General features: G+C 40.2%; 1 protein-coding gene across 4 annotated transcripts in view; it reads right to left on the bottom strand.

Annotated features, from left to right (window-relative positions):
* The window catches only part of pcdh9 (protocadherin 9), a 206,650-nt gene that overhangs the window by 137,761 nt on the left and 49,972 nt on the right, over positions 1-18,917 (bottom strand). For 2 of the 4 annotated variants that reach the window (XM_084011206.1, XM_084011208.1), the window contains exon 2: positions 16,530-16,631. The exons of the other annotated variants lie outside the window; for them this stretch is intronic. In XM_084011206.1, coding sequence (XP_083867332.1) covers positions 16,530-16,631 — 102 coding nt within the window. The remainder of the gene's footprint in view (positions 1-16,529; positions 16,632-18,917) is intronic. 4 annotated transcript variants of the gene reach the window in all.

Below are 18,917 nucleotides of genomic sequence, written 5' to 3'. Positions count from 1 at the left end.
ACCTGCTCAATAAACACAAATAAGATGACAATTTGGCCCATATAAAATTAACCAACAATAACCATAAACAGCCATTACCTTAAGGGCCTTAGCAAAGCGTCACACGTTGGGATGAATTAATTAGAAAGATAAAAGCGACATTCGGAAGCGAAGTTAGCTAGCATAAATGCAGGTTGTTAGCATCGTAATGAACTAGCAAATTTGCGACTTTAAAACTTGCACATTTGCTAGTTTTAAAGTGGCAAATTTGCGAGTTTTAAAGTGGCAAATTTGCGACTTTAAAACTCGCAAATTTGCTAGATTTAAAGTGTCAAATTTGCTAGTTTTAAAGTCGCAAATGTCGCTTTTTATCTTAACACTAACCATCAAGAGCCATCACCCTAAGGACCTTTGCAAAGCATTGACACACGGGATGGATTAATTAGAAAGATAAAAGCTACATTCATGGGAAGTTAGCTAGCATAAATGCCGGTTGTTAGCATTGTAATAAACTAGCAAAAGTGCCACTTTAAAACTCGCAAATTTGCTAGTCGTATATATATATATATATATATATATATATATATATATATATATACATCATTCATTTTAAAAACACTTAGAAGCAGCATATTTGAAGACCATGCAAAAGGACCACAATGGTGTTACTATTATTATGTTCATCAGTTTCCTTGCACTGCCACTGACCCATTAACAGTTTGACTGCATTTCTATTTTTCAGGATGCAGTACAGCTGCTATTGGCTTAAAGTGGTTAACTGCTATTGAACCATAATTTCTGTGGTCCACTTTTCAAATTAATAAAATACATACTCAGCGGCTTGGAGCATGCATGTGGTGAAGGACGAGACTAATAGTCCAGCCTGCTTGTGCTGCTTAATGGCTGATAGCCACAACACAAGGCCACAATTTCATTTCATTACCAATTATTTTACTCATTTGGTGCATTTTTCTGAACAAAATGTTTTATCTCTACCTAAGGAAAGCGCTGGAATAACAGGACTTAGTAATACCCGTTTCATATATCTAAAACATTTAAACAACTCTTTTGGCCTCTTACAACTCTCCACAGTTATGGAATATACTGCTGTCTAATTTACAGAGTAGTTGCTGGATACACCTGATAACTGTAAAATGGCTCTTAATCATGAATGCCTTATAAGTGGACCATGAATGAAATTCTTAGTCAAACACTCTGTTTTGACAATTTTGTCGAGTAATCGTTACATTGATCAAATCGGCAGATCTGCAAAATGGAGTTTCTCAGTGCTGCAGATCATATGTCTACCATGTGTTCATAAGGTGAGTTATTATGAGTAAGTTATTCGGAAAGAAAAAACATGAGAAATGACTAAATCTTCTCAGGAAATCTTAGTGAAATCACACCAAAATGACAAAAATGAGAGAGAAAAACAATAGCGAATCTATGAAGATGAAGACTAACCTATGGAGCATGAACTCACACAGCAGAAAACATGCTTCAATCCACCCTTAACAATATGATAAAAATATGTTCTGACTGATTATGGGAAAGTGCAACAGTGTCAGATTTACTGCTTTTTTATATCTCGCTGGTCCAGTTTTACATGTCAAACACATGAAAATCCTCCAAAGAATTTGAACGTGGTGCCTGCACTGTTGGCTTTGTGAGGGTGTGTTGTACATATCAAGACATTTTGTCAGACCCACACTTGAACTGCATGAGATCTCAGTACTGGGCAACACATCAAACGCAGCCTGAGCATCTGCTGCCTGTGAGGCGGAATTTTGTCACTGGAAAGTTTTTTGATGATGACACACATAGACCCATTAATAAATATAAGATGACTCGTGACTGCCAAAACAAAAATGGCTTACAATATGGAGTTCACAACAAAGCTGAACAGCAGTATGCAGTGTAAATCCATGTTTGTGATATGTGACATACGCTTATCCATGCTAAGATATCATTATTACAATATTATATATTCATGTATAGGGTATTGAGGCTACTACTGTATATTGTCACCTTTTCTAGCACATGGCTACAACCTTTTTTTATTTTCAGAGAAACTTTAAGGATTCAGTAAATTCTTCAACCTCTGGGGTTCACAAAGCTCTCTAAAATCAAGTGAAAAAGAAAAAAAAATGTCTTGAAAAGTTGACATTTTGGAGATCCACCTTTTTTTTCACCAAGCAGCAGTGATATGTGCAAGTTGACGGTGTGTATCCCTGAAACCAATTCACATCGCAAAATAAACAGATACATGAATAAAAATGTTGTTTGGTTGTCAGTGACACAAGGCATTGGGTTAGAGTGAGCAACTCGCACACCAAAGAATTACAAGAACTGTTGCAGCAGCAAGCGAGCTCCGCCAATTCTGTTATTTCACCGTCACTGCTTTTTTACACTTACTCTGTTTGCTTTTGATGATGATTTCCCATGATAAATTGTACCTACTGTATTTCCCAAGGTGCACAGCATGATGCTGTTGCAGGGTGACAGGGAGTTTAAAGCTGCTAATGTGGCTGACAATGGGAAATCATTTGAGCATTTGAGGGGATGGCCTCTGAGAAAAGGTAACATGGCTGGAAGAGATTAACTGATCACAGTAGGAGAGGAAGAAGACAGCATAACCGACAATAGTAGATCAAAAATACTGAGAAAAGAGCCTTCGCTGTAATGGACACACTGATCATCGAGTTCTCTCATGAAAGCTAGTGCACTTCAAAAACACAGCAATGACAATAATAGCAGCGTAACACTGAAATTATATTAATTGTTGCCAGTATGATAGCCGATGTCAGTTTATGGGCCCTAGTTTCGTAGACCAGGCGCAGTTAGCTTTCAGCGCACCTGCGCCGCGCCGACGGGGTGTGTCCGCCTGGACTTTGCAAGTTTCGTGCACCGCGCAGGCTCGCGCAGGCACACCTCCCGTCTCGCCCACTGCCGCAAGTGGGAAAGAGGGAGGAGAAGAAGGCGTGAGTGGGAGACAAGGAGGAGACGAGGCGTGGACTGGGATTAATACAGCCGATTCAGATCTTCACCAATCAAATGAGCTCCTCTCCTCACCTTTAATGCGTTAGGGGAGGTTCAGTGCAAGTTCCGTCAACCCGATGACAGAAGCAACCGAACATCCGAAAATCAAGCATTTTTACTGTACCAATTAAGAGAAATTACAAAGTAAAAGTCCTACATAAAAATGTAAAAATAGTCAAAATGCTTCATTTTTGGTATGTATGCAGTCAGAGATGTCCTCAACTCAAATCAATCAGTGTCATTCTGGAATTATTGAGAAAAGTACTTTTATAGCACCTCAAATATTCAGAAATCGACCTATTATTCGTTAAATGTAGGACTTTTACTTTGTAATTTCTCTTAATTGGTACAGTAAAAATGCTTGATTTTCGGTAGGTATGTTGTTAGAGATGTCCTCAACTCAAATCAATCAGTGTCATTCTGGAATTATTGAGAAAAGTATTTTTTATAGCACCTCAAATATTCAGAAATCGACCTATTATTCCTATAAATATGGGACTTTTATACTTGAATTTCTCCACATTGCTACAGTAAAAATGTTTGATTTAAAGTATAGTTGTAGTCCTCTATGTGTAGAAGTCAAATATACCACCCATAGCCAGGAATTATTGAGCAAAGTCTTTTTACAGTAGCTCAAATGTGGTCAAATATGCAATCTGCATGTATAAATATGGGACTTTTATATTTGAATTTCTCCACATTGGTACAGTAAAAATGTTTGATTTAAAGTATAGTTGTAGTCCTCTATGTGTAGAAGTCAAATATACCACCCATAGCCAGGAATTATTGCGCAAAGTGTTTTTACAGTAAGTCAAATATGGGCAAAGATGCAATCTCAGGTATAAATATGGGACTTTTATTTTGGCATTTCTCCACATTGGTGCAGTAAAACAAATGATAACAAGTGTTTTTTATTCATCATAGGTGCATGAAACACTTTAATGTAACATTTTATTTTCAATGTTTGGTAGGTTCGATATATAGCTTACTGTTCTTAATACCTTTATTTTGAAAACCGGAAGTAATGCGATGTTTCTCCGCATTTACCGCAACGCTGAGAATACTTGTTCACTCGAAATTTAAGTGCGGCTGATTTGACCACGGAGATCGAAGTTGCGGCTGGCTTGACCGCGGTGCCAGCTGTGATTCGCATTGAATGAATGGACTTTATTTACGCCTTGCGCCGAAAGTAGACCAGGTTGGAGCTGGCGAGCTTTCAGCGCAGTCTCGGCGAGGCTTTTTGCCACGAAACTTCCGCTACGCCAAGCTGAATCTGTGACGCCTCCCCCTGCTGCGCCGCCACATCCATCTTGGCGCAGGCGATCCACCAAACTGCCAAACTGACGGTGCGCAAGGCTGCATTGCGCCGGTTCCGCCACCCTGCGCCACCCTGCGCCGCCCTGCGCTGCGCCACGAAACTAGGGCCCTTAGTCTTGATATTGGCCGTTGTAAGTGGCAACAGCATTGCAATCCACATCTTATACTATAGTTTACTCCTGGTACTTCGTCACCCGCTGTGGGCTTCACAGTATCGGAGGCATCGGAAAGACCTCACTGAGGAATTTGTTAATGTATTCAATTTGTAAAGCTACTAACGGTAGATGTTCAGACATTTTCTGCACCACCAGGGTCTTTTATCTTACTCTAAATACAGTACTGTGCTGTGTGTGATATGTTTGTCTCTCATATTACATTATAATTCTCTACTGGGCATTTTGTTGTGACAACAAACGGATGTCCTCTGTGCAGAGAGATAGTTAGAAAAACAATGAGTAAAGGTGGAAAATGAGGTCGAAACACATATTTCCCAGGAGAGCACCCTCCAATTCTCCACTTCTTTCTACAGCTCCAATTAACAGCTTTGGCACCAATTAGTAAAATCAAGCCTTCCCTGACACCTAAACCCATGGGGTTATATGTGTCAAGAACCAGTGCTTGAGTTGAAAAAAAAAAAAACGTTGGGAATAATTGGGGCAATGAAGTTGTATTGTTGTTGTGTGTGTTTGTAATCCCTTTTGGATGTAATTTTACACATCACATTGTTAAAAAAAAAAAACCAGTGGCAAAACAACATCATTTCCAAATACATTTCACTCAATGTTTTTTTGATATGTGTACGCCAGATCTCCTATGCACATGTGGTTTGAGATGTCATTGTGACTCTCCTCTTTCCTAGAAAAGAAGGAACAAACCAAGAAACATCAATATGTGGAGCAGTTTTCATCTCGTCTGCTTTGGCTTCCACGCTCTCTCCCAGATTCATCTCCTCTTAAAGCATCCTCTTAGTATAATGAGGTGTATCTCTAGATATGGCAGGAGTATCAATCTGAACTGCACAGACAACCTACGGCCCTTGCCCAAAGCCAACATGTTTATTAGAATGCCAGGGATAACAAATGACTTAACATGCTTCCCTCTTTAATAACCCTGTACACCTAGAAGATAACAATAAGAGAGATGCCACACTGAGTGCTCCTTAATTCAATTAAAAAAGCATTGACGATGAGCATGCCGTGTAAAAAGAAGTCCTTCAGGCGGTGATAAAACTTCTAGCTAAACATTTCTGTGAGAGATGCCAAATGGAAATTTATGTGAATCCTGTGGTTAACAAGTCTCATTTCAGTAAATTCTTACTATTTTTCAAAATGACTAATTGTTAATAACCCTATTATAACTGTTCATGTGCAAAAAAATGTTTCTAAGAGTTTTGAGTGGCCTTGGCCATTCTCTCCTATGTATAGTTCTTACTTCATATTATGGTCATAGGCTTGTTTGAGATGTTTCTTAACAGCATACGTGTACTTGGATGTATTTGATAAGTACGATTTTAAATGGATAAATAGAGGTGCACATCCTTCATCCTTCATAATTCAGAGTGTCCTCAATCGCAAATATGTAACAGTGTAAATAGGGATATTATTTCATGGACATCCATGTATGAGTCATTTCTATTCATAACTTGACAATGTTAAGAGAAAAATAAGTTGTAGGCTACAAATCCAGTCAACCATTTGGGTCATTTATGTAGTTGAAATGTAAAATACATTTAGAATTTGGTGCCATCTTGACCGAAAAAAAAGCAGACAGTGACTTTTTGGCTCATGTGGATGGAAGACAACAACTCCCACAATGCACAGCTCCACAAGCCACTCCCACTGATCACTCATTTGATCCGTACCGTGCCTCAGCACGATTGTCCCCCCCTCCCCAGTCCCCCGCCGATTTGCACTCGCACTGCACGGGAGACCAAACGGGCCTCGGCCCGAATGCTTCTTGTACGTACGATGTATGTCATCACGGCGTAATACGACACACGCATGGCTTTACGTTGTTTTCAAAAAGCGCCATCTCAAAGTCATCAATAAGAGAGAACAACACAGAGAACATGACTAAAACTTTACTGACAGGTCGTGTCTGCACATATTTCTAGTAAACACTCTGGATCGGCGCGGCCAGCAGCGAGCAATGGTCGCCAGCGGATTTTGGACAGACCGCAGAGCGGCGCTTTTATTATAAAAGGACTGGTCCGGTTCCGCTCACACCCTGAATCAGTAGTAAGTTCCCACCACTGATCTGTAATTGGTCTGTAGCCTCAGTGGGTCCCACCCCCTATAGGCGGGTTGAAAACATAAGGAACTAGTCTTATCCCCTCTGACCAAAGCAGCCTCCGATGAAGCCAAATGACGACGCGCCTTTTCAGAATAGAAATATGGAGATCTCCGGGGAAAATGAGGGAATGATGCGTGACCATTTAAAAGTACTACCAGGTTTACAAAGCTTAATGCAAATGGGAGAATTATTCCTTTAAGTGATACAGATGTAATGCCTGGTGTTTGTGCAGGTGCAGTTAAATTGCTGAGAAACACTGGCCAGGCATTCCTATTTAGGCACACACACACACACACACACACACACACACACACACACACACTGGACTCTGGGACCGTCACAAAGGACAAGATCATAGGTAAGCTAAAACAGAAGAGTACATCTTGCTGTGTCACAGTCATATGCTTTGTATGCTAGCCGTACATCTATTCCCTCAGATGTACTCCCTGCCGACAGCGTAATATCATCAAGCTACTTTACTTTGCAACTGAACATGAACAAAGAAACTTTTTGAAGCTGTTTGAACAACTGACCAGACTTTAGAATAAAAACCCACAAAGACGGATTTGGAGATACTAACCCCTAACATGACATGAAATAGATTTTTTTTTATTTTATTTTTTGCCTTTTAGAAATCACTTGATTTATAAACAAAATCCATCCTCCTCAAATTGTCTGCACCACAGTGGGAGTGCACGCTGTAAAGCAAATTAGGAGAGCCTTCTGGCTGTGGAGAGCGGGCGACAAGGAGCACTACTTCCTATTTTCAAATCTAACAAAAGTGTTGGTGATGTAAATACAAGAAATAATGGATTAAATAGCATCCAGCAACAATTGTCAGCTACAAAGCGACAACACACAAGTTGTTTAGATGGAATAGGTTGTTCCTGCACCTTGTTCATGTGTCTCACAATGTACCAAATGGATTTTGACAACTTCTGAAACTTTATTGGTCTTACCCACGGACTGTATTTAAGAAGTGGGTATAGTCACCATGTCGTCACCCATTGGTTTTGTCAGGGACAAGGTAGCCACACCAAAAAGCATACACAGCTTTATTGTCTATTTTACTTGAAAGTAGTGATGATACCATAAACTCATATTTACACAACCTGGTCTCACTCCCAACTGGTTAAATACTGATGGTTGTTCAGCGCCCCTGGGCATCTGATATCAATGAACCCAGCTTTTATTCAACTCCAGTGTAAACCCAGCCATGTCATTGTGAACACTTTAGGTGGATCGGTGAAACAAACAGGACTTTCGTCGAGGAGACCTCTGTTACTGACCTGCACAAAACTAAAATTAAAAATTGACATTTTGGCACATAAGTCATGAATCTTATGAGTGGTGAGTCACATGAGTCATTAGTCACATGAGTCACGAGTCACATGTCATGTGACTCATGTGACTAATGACTCGTGACTAGCGTGTGACTATCAAGTTAACCACACTCCAAAACCTAACTAAGTGGTTTTGTTGACCTGAAAACTGACACCAGGGGGATACCTAGAGCATCAACGTTCAGGAGTGAGAATGTGCTGGTGAACAAAGTTTACTGAGGGAATAAATCAAGTGTGAAGTAGGATGATTTTGGCATATACCACCTGGGTTTCACTGCTGAATTTTCAAAACACTCAACAGATTCGTGTCATCTCTCTAAAGACAAAGAGCCACGGATAAACTACAACACAATAGCTGTCTCTCAAAGCTTGTTTTAAGGTGCATGAAGGCTACATTTTCCTTAATGAATTGGCAGAGACACAGAGGGTAAAACAAGTATGCACTGTTGTGCAGTAAAGGTCACAGATAATTAGGACACTAATTAATTGTGACCCTGCTGTCTGGCTGACCGGCTGTCTACCTGCACCATGTTAATCATTTTTATGTATACAAAGTACTCTCTCCCCCCCCCCCCCCCCCCTCTCTCTCATTCACACAGAACAGAGTGTTGTTATTATAAGCTACACTGGAAGTTTTCCATACATCTTCTTACATCTAGAGCAACAAATAAAAAAATAAAAACATGATGCAATTTTGTTATTCCTTGCCACACATGCACTCCTGTGTGTGCCTTGCTCTCCCTCCATGTTATATTCAGAAAAGCATATCCCTATTCAAGATCCTGGCCCTCTCACTAATGTTCCTCCTTGTCAGAGACAAAGAGGTTTTAAGACTGGAGGATTTGGCAGGCTCTACCAGTTGCAGGCAATATTTCAACCCATCCATCTAGCTAGGATAATAGAGTGTCCTTGCCTTTCAACGCCTGGAGGAGTGACCAGTTATCACAAGCCACCAGCTCCGTTGTTAATAAAACAGGGGATGGGAGGATGGAGTTTAGGGGGAGGATAAAAAAGAAGTATGGAGGAAAGGGTGGAGGAGAAACGGGTGCATGTTATTCTGACAGATGCCTCGAGAAGGTGAAGCTGATCATGGTCAGCGGTCAGTTATCAAGCTGGCGGGAGTTCTCTTTTAACATCTTAGCTTTGGCTTGCATGATGATAAATTTAGCCCCATTGCATCTCCCTTCAGACCACGGAGAGGGGAGGAGAAGTTAGGAGAGGGGAGATGAGAAGAATTGGAGTGGAGAGGTGGGGCACGCAGTGATAGGCTAATGGCCAAACTGACCTTCAGAGAAAGTCGAACAGTAAGAAGAGAAAGTAGTGTGTCATACAAAGCCACTGCGGCTTATTAGAGTCGTTGCCATTAATCCTGACTTCGCTACTATGATTTCAGGCAGGTGACCAATATCCACTCGAGAAAAGATATCTTTAAGTACAAATACATGTAATTGCATTTGTTGAAATACCATCCATATAACATAATCCATATGACTGTTGTAATGATGTTTAGACTTGAAATACGATGTTAGAGTGATTATATTTCTGTATGTGGACAGATTCACCTCACAGCAAGAGGGGCATGGGTTCGAATCTGGACTTGGGTTCCTTCTGTGTGGAGTTTGCACATTCTCCCTGTGCTAGCCTGGGTTCCCTCTGGGTACTCCAGCAACCACTCACATTTCAAAGACATGCAGGCTAGGTTAATTGATCGCTCCAAATTGCCCATAGGTGTGAATGTAAGTGCGAATGGTCGTCTGTCCCTGTGATAGACTGGTGACCTGTCCAGTGTGTACCCTGCCCTCGCCCAATGTCAGCTAGGATCCTGAACCAGATAAGCGTTTACAGAATATGGATGGATGCATGTGGACAGATTTTGTGACTGTGATAGCATCGCGCATGCAAAACACGGTCATGAGGTTTGTAGTTGTGATCAAAATAAAGGTTGAATTTGAAGATGCCTCTGGTGAGTTATTATTTCATGACAGGTACAAAATGCCCCAAAAAGTCCAAACACATGCAGGTATACAAAAACGCTGTTGTCACATTTTTTTTCCAATGTATGCAGCGGAAGATGAAGCACAGTGAAAGCATCCACGGGTGGAAGACTGTGCATCTGTCTGCAGAAAGCACCACAATACATAAAACCTGTCAGAAGCAGGAGTGTGTATGAATCGGCCCTCAAGGATTTCATTGATTGCTCCGCGTGTGTGTTGGACAACTGGAATCATCCATGTAATATAAGCAGCAATGCAGATGATGAAGGATAGGATGAGAGGAGTCTTACAAGCATTGCAAAGGAAAGTGAGTGTGTGTGCAATTATTGTGTGTGCTTTGCAGTGCTGGAAATAAAAAGGCAACAAAAAATACTACGTTTTATTTTTATTGAGACAGCTTGTACTATTTAGTAATTGCCGAATGTAAATACATTTAGCTTTCCCAAGGCAAAACTGCTTGGCATAATTTCAGTTATTTTAGCTAGCTTGTGCCTTACCATAGCAAGGAATAACTCTCATCATAGATCGAATATCAGTACTTGTGAAGCAGAAAGCAACTAAAGCATAGTGCATTGTAGAAAGGCAATATCATTTGGAGTTTTGGAATAGAGCAGAACCGGTTACCTATAAAGTAATATCACCCCTGGCCTTTCTTCCTCTCTGGTTTGCATTTTTCCACTCTACAACAAAGTCTCAGCAAAACGCACACAATGACAACAGCACCTCTCTTAGGACCGCTGTTGAATCTCACCGTAACGTTTTGTCAGCCGAGCCTGTAAAGTATGTAGCAGTTTCCAAATCGGAACAAAAAAAGCAAGAAATAACATCCTGTACAAAGGCTACCATGGCCAAGAATGGAATTTATTTTACTTGATTCACAGAAGGCTATTCAATATAAGCTTGTTGCATACTGTGCTACGAGGCACATCAATGGCTCCAGGAGAGTCATTGGTATTCATACAATAAAAAAAAAAAAAAACTGTCTGAAAGATCCACAGTCCAATACAAAGAAACTGTATTTGATAATGTGTTCTTTTAGAGTAGATTTGATTCAAAATGATTACAATTAGCTCTTTATTTTTCTGAACAGTTGGGGTTACTTTTAAAGATCAAGAAAATTTGTGATCAGAGACAACATGTCAGTTTCCTCTCTTTACATAAATCGCATCTTTTCAAAAAAACTTCCACCTTCACAGGAAGTTGGATTTAGGCGACACAGCCATTTAGTTGGATTGAGGAAAAGAGTGTGGTGGACGTCTACTTGACTAACAGCTTACTTGGCTACTAAGTGACAAGCAAGTCATGTGACTCAACCTACCGTTTCGCAAGGGACCCAAACCATGGACTTCTGGATGAAAGTCCTGCATTTATTTGAGCCATCCAGCTCACATGCCATCTGCTCTGTATAGACTACTCTTCATACTACATCAGTCGCTGTGACCTTCTGAAAATGATGCGTATGAGACCAGGCTGAAAAGATATCCTCTTAATATAATCACAACCAAATTATTTAACATATTCTGGAAGATTCATATCAAAATCCCAACAGACATGAAATATATTAAAAGTCAAGGGAAAATACTATGACTAATACAGGACCCTATCGGCCAATCAGCAGCGAGATGAATCATACATTTGCTGCCAAAATTAGATTTGTGATGTCACAAACTTGTCCTTTTAGCATTTGAAACTTCGACCTTTCATTTTGTTAAACACTAGAAAACAGTTCCATAATGCCTATGCTGTTCATTTTTCGAAACCGACAGCATAATTCTAGTATCGCATTTAGTCACAGTTTATTATCTGATAAATCCCACTTTGGGCAAAACATAGTGTAGAAGAAAATGTGTTACCTTACAATTCTTATTTGTATCTCATACTAATATTCCTTTCTCTTGTACTCATCAAATGTCCTGCTGCCCCTACTTGATTGTGGTTAACTTGTCGTCTTGATGAAAAGACCCTTTGATCTGTTCCCCTTCCTGAACTGTCTCCGAAACATCTTTATCTCACATACATTGATCAAGGAATGATGAATGGCCCCTGTGGTGACATTGTCTAGCTGTCCCGAGAACAGTCACACCTTGTTGATATCCTGAAACGTCTCTTCCTCTTACAAGAGCCATGTGTTGATTCAATGCAAATCCACTCATCTCCACTTTTTTGAAACCAGCTCTCAGGGTGGAAAAGAAAAAAACGCCCCCCCTCCGTTTCGTGATCGTTTTCGTGTGGACGGCGAAAACGAAAACGCTGACGTCATCGCCCCGCTCCTCGACCCTGGAGCCTGATTTCTTCCCCCGTGACGTCTCATAACAACAACAACAACAACAACGGCGGCCTCCGTGCTCGTAGCAGATATTCTGCTCGTCTGTACGACAGCGTATCAGGGCCGCTGTATGAAAAAAAAACGGAGCCGAGAGAGGGGGGCAATATTCCGGGGGAAAAGCTACTTTATTACGATGCTAACAAACAACCGCTAGCTAACTTCCCATGAATGTAGGCATTTATTTGTCTAATTTGTCTAATTAATACATCCCAACGTGTGACAACGCCTCGTCAAGGTCCTTAGGGTGACGGCTGTTGGTGCTTATTGTTGGTTTTATTTATACGGGCCAAATTGTCATCTTATGGGTGTTTGTTGATCGGGTGGTCGGGCGGAGATTAGCCATAACTCTCACGTGTTGCCATAGCAACGGCAAACATCCGGTCACGCTCCGTCTCTTCTTCTGCATTTTTGTAGCAGAAACAGCGCCGCATAAGGACCTGGAATATGTACTACAGCGCGCTGAATCGTTTTTCAGTGGATTCGTCTGGACGCCAAGGCAAAACGGAGAAAAAAAGTTCGTTTTGCTTCGTGTGTACGGGGCCTAAATCTCTCTCGGCTAGGCCATTCTACAGAATGGATCTTCATGGATACACTGTGATTTTCTTTTCTCCACTGGGCAGTGATTAAATTTCATCTGAACCAGCCACAGAATTGGACCTGGAGAGTTTTTCTTCCACAATTGTAAACACTGAATCATAGTTTGAGATCTTTATATTCCAATTTTTTGGTCAAAATTCAACAGCAGTTGAAAGGTTATGAATCTGAAAGTTGATCCCAGACAAGTTGTCACTCATACACTGCTGTGTAGCTCACAAATGATATCTCAGTCGAAATCCCGGCTATTGGATTTCCAAACCCTCTGACGTCTCCTTTGTCGTCTTGGCTCATACCTAAATATGATTTAGCACTCCATCGCGGTGTCTTTCAAAGGTCCATATAATGTCAACCTTAATAGCTGCAAATGTCTGGAGCATTTTAGCTGATGTGATTTTCTGGCTTAGTCAATTAGGACATTTGAGACAGTAATGCATTTACCCTATGTGTAAACTGAGTTTGTCATTGGCTCATCCTGAGCGCCCACAGTGACTCCTACAAGGATTGTTAAGGACAACATGCCTAATGTCACCTCGAATGGTAGAAGCTTGCAAAACTGCAACATAACTATGAAAACTGGAAGTAAGCGTGTCTCTTTTGAAGGTCACGATTTTCCAAAAGGATTTCATAATCACTCAAGACGAGTTAAACCACATACATGCCGTTTCCTCTCCCACAGAGCAACAATATGTTTTGTGTGTGTGTGTGTGTGTGTGTGTGTGTGTGTGTGTGGTGGTGGTTGTGTGTATACTCTCCTCCCCGCTTCCTTTTTACTGGCCACATTTTTTCCCCATTGTTATTATCCAACATTAATTCAAATTTCCATTAAAAGGTCTGTACCCAAAGCTGATTAAACTTACAAGCACCCTCCATCTCAGAAATGGGTTCTACAAGCTCAAATGCTTCTTCAAATACCTACGTTGGAGCTCTGAAATTGCCAAGCCTTAATAATTGTTTTTAGGTTAAATTTCCGGCAGAACAGCAACAAGAATGTGCGCACCTAAATGACACACCAGATGTTGTAAAGCCAGAATAGAGCATGCACCTGTGCCTCATGAGAGCAAAATAGGTCACCTGTTACTCATATCTCTTTCTTTTCTTTTTAACAAGAAAAAGAAGGAGCTTAACTAAATTAATGTCTTGCTAAATTGCCATATAATCTTATTTGATAGTATAATTTACAAAAAGGAAGTATCGCAGTTCAATTTAGTGGCGTACAGAATATCCCCGTGGGCATACAGCTTTGATTGTTTTGGATTCCCTGCACGGCGATATTGTAATACATTTGGAAACTCCAGTGTTCCAGACACTGGTAATAAATATACATGGCAGTATATATATTGATCTCTATGAGTCGGGGGACCACAGAGTGAAAAACTCCAATAAATCAGTGGGTCATATGCAGTCTACAAGGTGACTTTTCCCAGATTCTTATAGGCTATTTATCCTGCCGCAAAACAACTTCTCTGGAGAAAGTAATGTGTTGGGACTTGTCAAGCATCCATTCCATTCCAATTTATTTATTTTTTTATTTTATTTTTTTTATTTTTATCAGATTGATTTTTTTCTAATTATTGAAGGAAAGCCCAGAGATTCACCGACCCAGAGATTCACTGACTACCGGGCGTCATTTCCAGCCAGCTGAAATGACGCCCCCACCCCAACAACTCCCTGATGCACTCAGAATGACAGAGGAAAGGAAATTATCGAACACCAATACAATGAAGCTGTCTGGTAACTTAATAGGGCTGCCGAGCAGGGGCACTGTGGCCATCTTGCTTTGAGGCGATAATGAGAGTCATCATTCCCTCTTGGGCTGGAAGACAGGGGCCTCCTCTGTGGTGCTGGTGTGTGAGCATGCCTTTTTGTGTGTTTAAGTGTGTTTAAGTGTGTTTAAGTGTGTGTGTGTGTGTGTGTGTGTGTGTGTGTGTGTGTGTGTGTGTGTGTGTGTGTGTGTGTGTGTTTGTCTTTGAGCTTCTTTAGTCCTGCAAGGCCCAATAAGCAAACATTGCAGTGCTTTAACGAAGCCAGAGAGATCTACCATTGACCACAGCTTGGGGGAGATCTCTGAGAAAATCTGTTCATTAAATCAGGCTAAAGTCCAAATATTGACATTAGGGAGACACAACACTGTGTCCCATAGATCATATAACAGCTCCCTCAATCATTTATATGCTTGGGGAATGATGTCTCACAGCAAAGATAAAAGTCACAGTATTTGTTAATGGAACTTAACATGAATTCACATCCAATAAGAGAAGCAGCAAGGTTTGTGACAAGGTGCTGTGTTACCAGTGGAGCGGTAACAAAGGGTTATTGTTTTCCTGTTTATTTAAATGGCCAGTGGGGTTTCCATTTGATGAAATTACATAAATTCAAGCACTATGACTCCAAGAAGCTTCATGGACATGAAAGGAGGAGCTAAGAGATACCATCCGAGATATTTACATGTTGAACGACTGCAACTGTAGTTCTTTAATACATATAATCATTATTATTATGATTATTATTATAATCTTATGGGTTTGTCTTATGGGTTACTCCTTATTAAGGTTGTATAATAATTATTGTTCAAAAAGTGAATATGTGATCAAATTCAAATTTGACAGGCCTATGTCCGGGCTGGGGTCAAATCCGGAGAGATGACAAAACGTGCATAATTTCTGTCCATTCATTTAAACTGCTCACGAAGTAGGTACACAGAAAGACGTTTCTGGCTTTCTGCTCCCATTGCATGCACGCTGGAGTATCCCTCTGCGTCTGATGATCCCAGCCCAGGGGAGTTTGGGTAGGAGGGACCTCACTTCATGGTGTTTACATTGTGTCTATACCTTCGTCTTGTTAGCTTTTCCCTTTTGCTGATGTTGGACCCAAGGGAGCAGAACCGATGATGAATGTTTAATGTAGAGAAATCTGAGACTACAACTAATGAGGATAACTGCAAGACAGTGATTTGTAAAACAAACTGTGATATCTATATATATATATATATATATATATATATATATATTCTATAAAATAGAAAATTTCCCTTTACATGTTATGTATTGATATATACGATGTGATCATCTTTCAGTAAATAGTTCACACATCAATAACACAAGGGCGGCATGACAATATGCTACGATGCAGAATATGGTTTGACTGCGGCTTTACAAGAAACCCCCCCATGTTGATTTACTGTAGTTGATAACAGAGAGTGAGAAAAACTGACATCATTAAGATTCACCAGTGTGCAAGCAAAGCAACACAAGCAAACCTCCTTCAACCCCCAGATGACTATCAAGCACTGTGTTTTTTAAGCATGGAGGTAATGAGACAAATACGTATTACTCAAGTAAAAATGGCATGAATATTAGCATCGCATTAGGCTCTGGATTTAATGATGCTGTAAGTACAATATGTCACAGTAACTAAGAAGCAAAATGTAGTTTTTCTGTGCAGCTTCTCATACAGAAGCATGCCTAAACGTAGACGGTCATGAATGAGAAAATGATACTAAATCTAACAAGTCATAACTGAGCTTAACATGCCAGGGATGTGAAGTGAATTGCTTTACAACATAAAATTAGTTTGTAAGTAATGACTTTTGCTAAGTGAATCTATGGTGATTGTTTGGTGAGGAATGAGACCATCAGTACTCACTAAAGGGGTGCAAGGGGTCCAATATTCTGGGTTCAGCTCGGCCCGCGGACGGAGGTCCAGATATTCAGGGTTCAGTTCCGTTCGGGCACGTGTTAATGTTCCCTTTGTTGAAGATTGAAAGAAAAAAAGTCTGTTAGAATTGCTTGTTTGTGTTTGGTTTGTTATTTAATTACTTGTTTGTCATTTGTGGATGAAGACTTGTCAGTTTTACAGCTCACAAACACAATATATTTAGCTCCGGTGCAAAGAAAGCTAAACATTCAATTCAATATTAATTAAACCTATTTTACTACCCTCAAATGAGCTTCACTCTGAATTGTCTTCACTGCCTTTTTATTCAATAAAGATATACCATTAGCCAAAAATCATTATTTGTAATGACTATTCACAGTAGAGCAATTTGAAAAAAAAAAAAAATGTCAAGTCAACATTGCACAACAAATTTCCTACAAGAATTCCTGTAAAATGAAGACAAAATTATATTACAAATGAGGTTAGAATCCAGTTTTCCGTGGCCTATGGCCTAAATGACAGCGGAATAGTCTGGGCCCCATGAGGTCTATGATGTATACTGTAATTATCTGCTGATTCTCAAAATGGCTGTGTGTAATGAGGCTATGCTGCATGAAGCCCCAGGCATAAATCACTGTCTTTAACTGACCAACTGACCAGATGACCAACAACAACACGGAGGAGAAGCAGAGAGAAAGGAGGGAATGGGTTATCTGGGTGGCAGCGCTACATACCGTCGCATCCAACTTGTTTTTCTTATCAGCAAAGGCCATATTGTACGCCAAACTTGCTTATTTAAGACAGTTTTCTGTCTCCTAAAAATAGTCGGCTCACTTGAATTTATTCTCAGTTATTTATCCATTTACAGCTCGGCTACCAAATACATGAACTGCCTGCAGCTTTATTTAGCTATGCAACACAGGTGGGGATTTTTTACTGATGCTGCTTTAGGCTGGGCTGCGTTGAATGGCAACACGCCAGTCAATCTGTCAGACTGTCTGCTGTCATTGGCATGAAACTGTTTCCATCTTCTGACTCACATGCAGAGACATCAGTAAATAAACAACTACCAGCCCACCAAAACACACATTTTTAATATGAAGATGGATAAATGGATTTTCTGTGTAAGTTTACCCTCATTTAAGCGTTTTATATGGTCCAGTACTGGACCATATACATTGGGTGGATGTTATTGTGCAATTCCATCAGATCAGATACAACAATTACAATTACAATTACAATACAACACAGCCTATTCAACAATGAGGAACATTTTCCATCCTTGATTGGAATATTGTCATTGGCAAACATCTACTTTCATTATTAATACAGTTATGTGTACAGTGACAAACATGGTAAAACTGAAATGCCACCTAATACTACTGTACCACAGTTCACCAATGAGACAATTTGGATTTTGAATGTACGATTGGATAGAACCACTGTGACAACATTGGTGAACGCATTTCTAAGCCTTGTGTCCTCTTCAGTCTGCTGTTAATGTTGCTGGCAAAAGCTTGAGTTTTTTGACTTATTGCTGATGTTAACTCCAAGTGTAGAAAATCTAACTTTCTATACCTGATATGTAATAAGACACTTTTTTTCAAAACAGCTCCTCCTCACGATTTCTTCCAATTATTGGCAAGAGCTGAAGGAAATCGGTGAAAGAGGGGTAGAGCAACACTGCTTTATCTCATTATGCATCTTCTTAATATATCCCACTTGTCTGTCACTCTAATTAATGGCAGTCCATCTCCATAAACCGGTCAGAATGTGAGATTATTTATTAGTACCTAGTCATTTATCACCGGTGGGATAAGTGACAGAGAGAGGGAAAGTAAGAGTTGGCAACATTATAATTGATCATTTTTCAGTCCGCAATGTCAGAGTGATCCTTGGTTGCAGTGTGTAATGCTGTCACCGCTGACGAAAAAAATAAGGTGCATGAATAAAACAGGTTATTGAGATTGATTGACTGCGGGCAGTGACATGGGGTTTGAGGGACTATTCATTAGCTAAAATGGCAAAAGTAGAACATTTTGGATGGGAATGTTGCAGCAAAAGATACATGGATAATTACAGTTATGGTCTACTCTTGATATGTTCTGTTATGTTTGGTTGTGCATCCATCTTTTCTCTGCATTTACCTGACATTAACATTAAAATTGATATTCAGACTTTAGTGTAACTGTCAGTCAGCTAAATGTATTTAAACATATATGATGTAAAGTTCTGCGCAAGACTGTTTAATGGTAATAATGGTGCAGGTGATTTGGTCTTTTTTTGGGGGGGGGGGGAATTGTTTTAGTTCCAAATTTAACTGAAACATTAGATGCTGAAGGGACTGCTGAGGGTGGCATGACTGATGGAGAGTCC

The sequence above is a fragment of the Eutrigla gurnardus genome, assembly GCF_963514095.1.
Source record: "Eutrigla gurnardus genome assembly, chromosome: 1".
Taxonomy (NCBI): Eukaryota; Metazoa; Chordata; class Actinopteri; order Perciformes; family Triglidae; genus Eutrigla; species Eutrigla gurnardus.
Note: the sequence above shows the minus strand (reverse complement) of the source record. Positions and strands in the feature narration are given on the sequence as shown.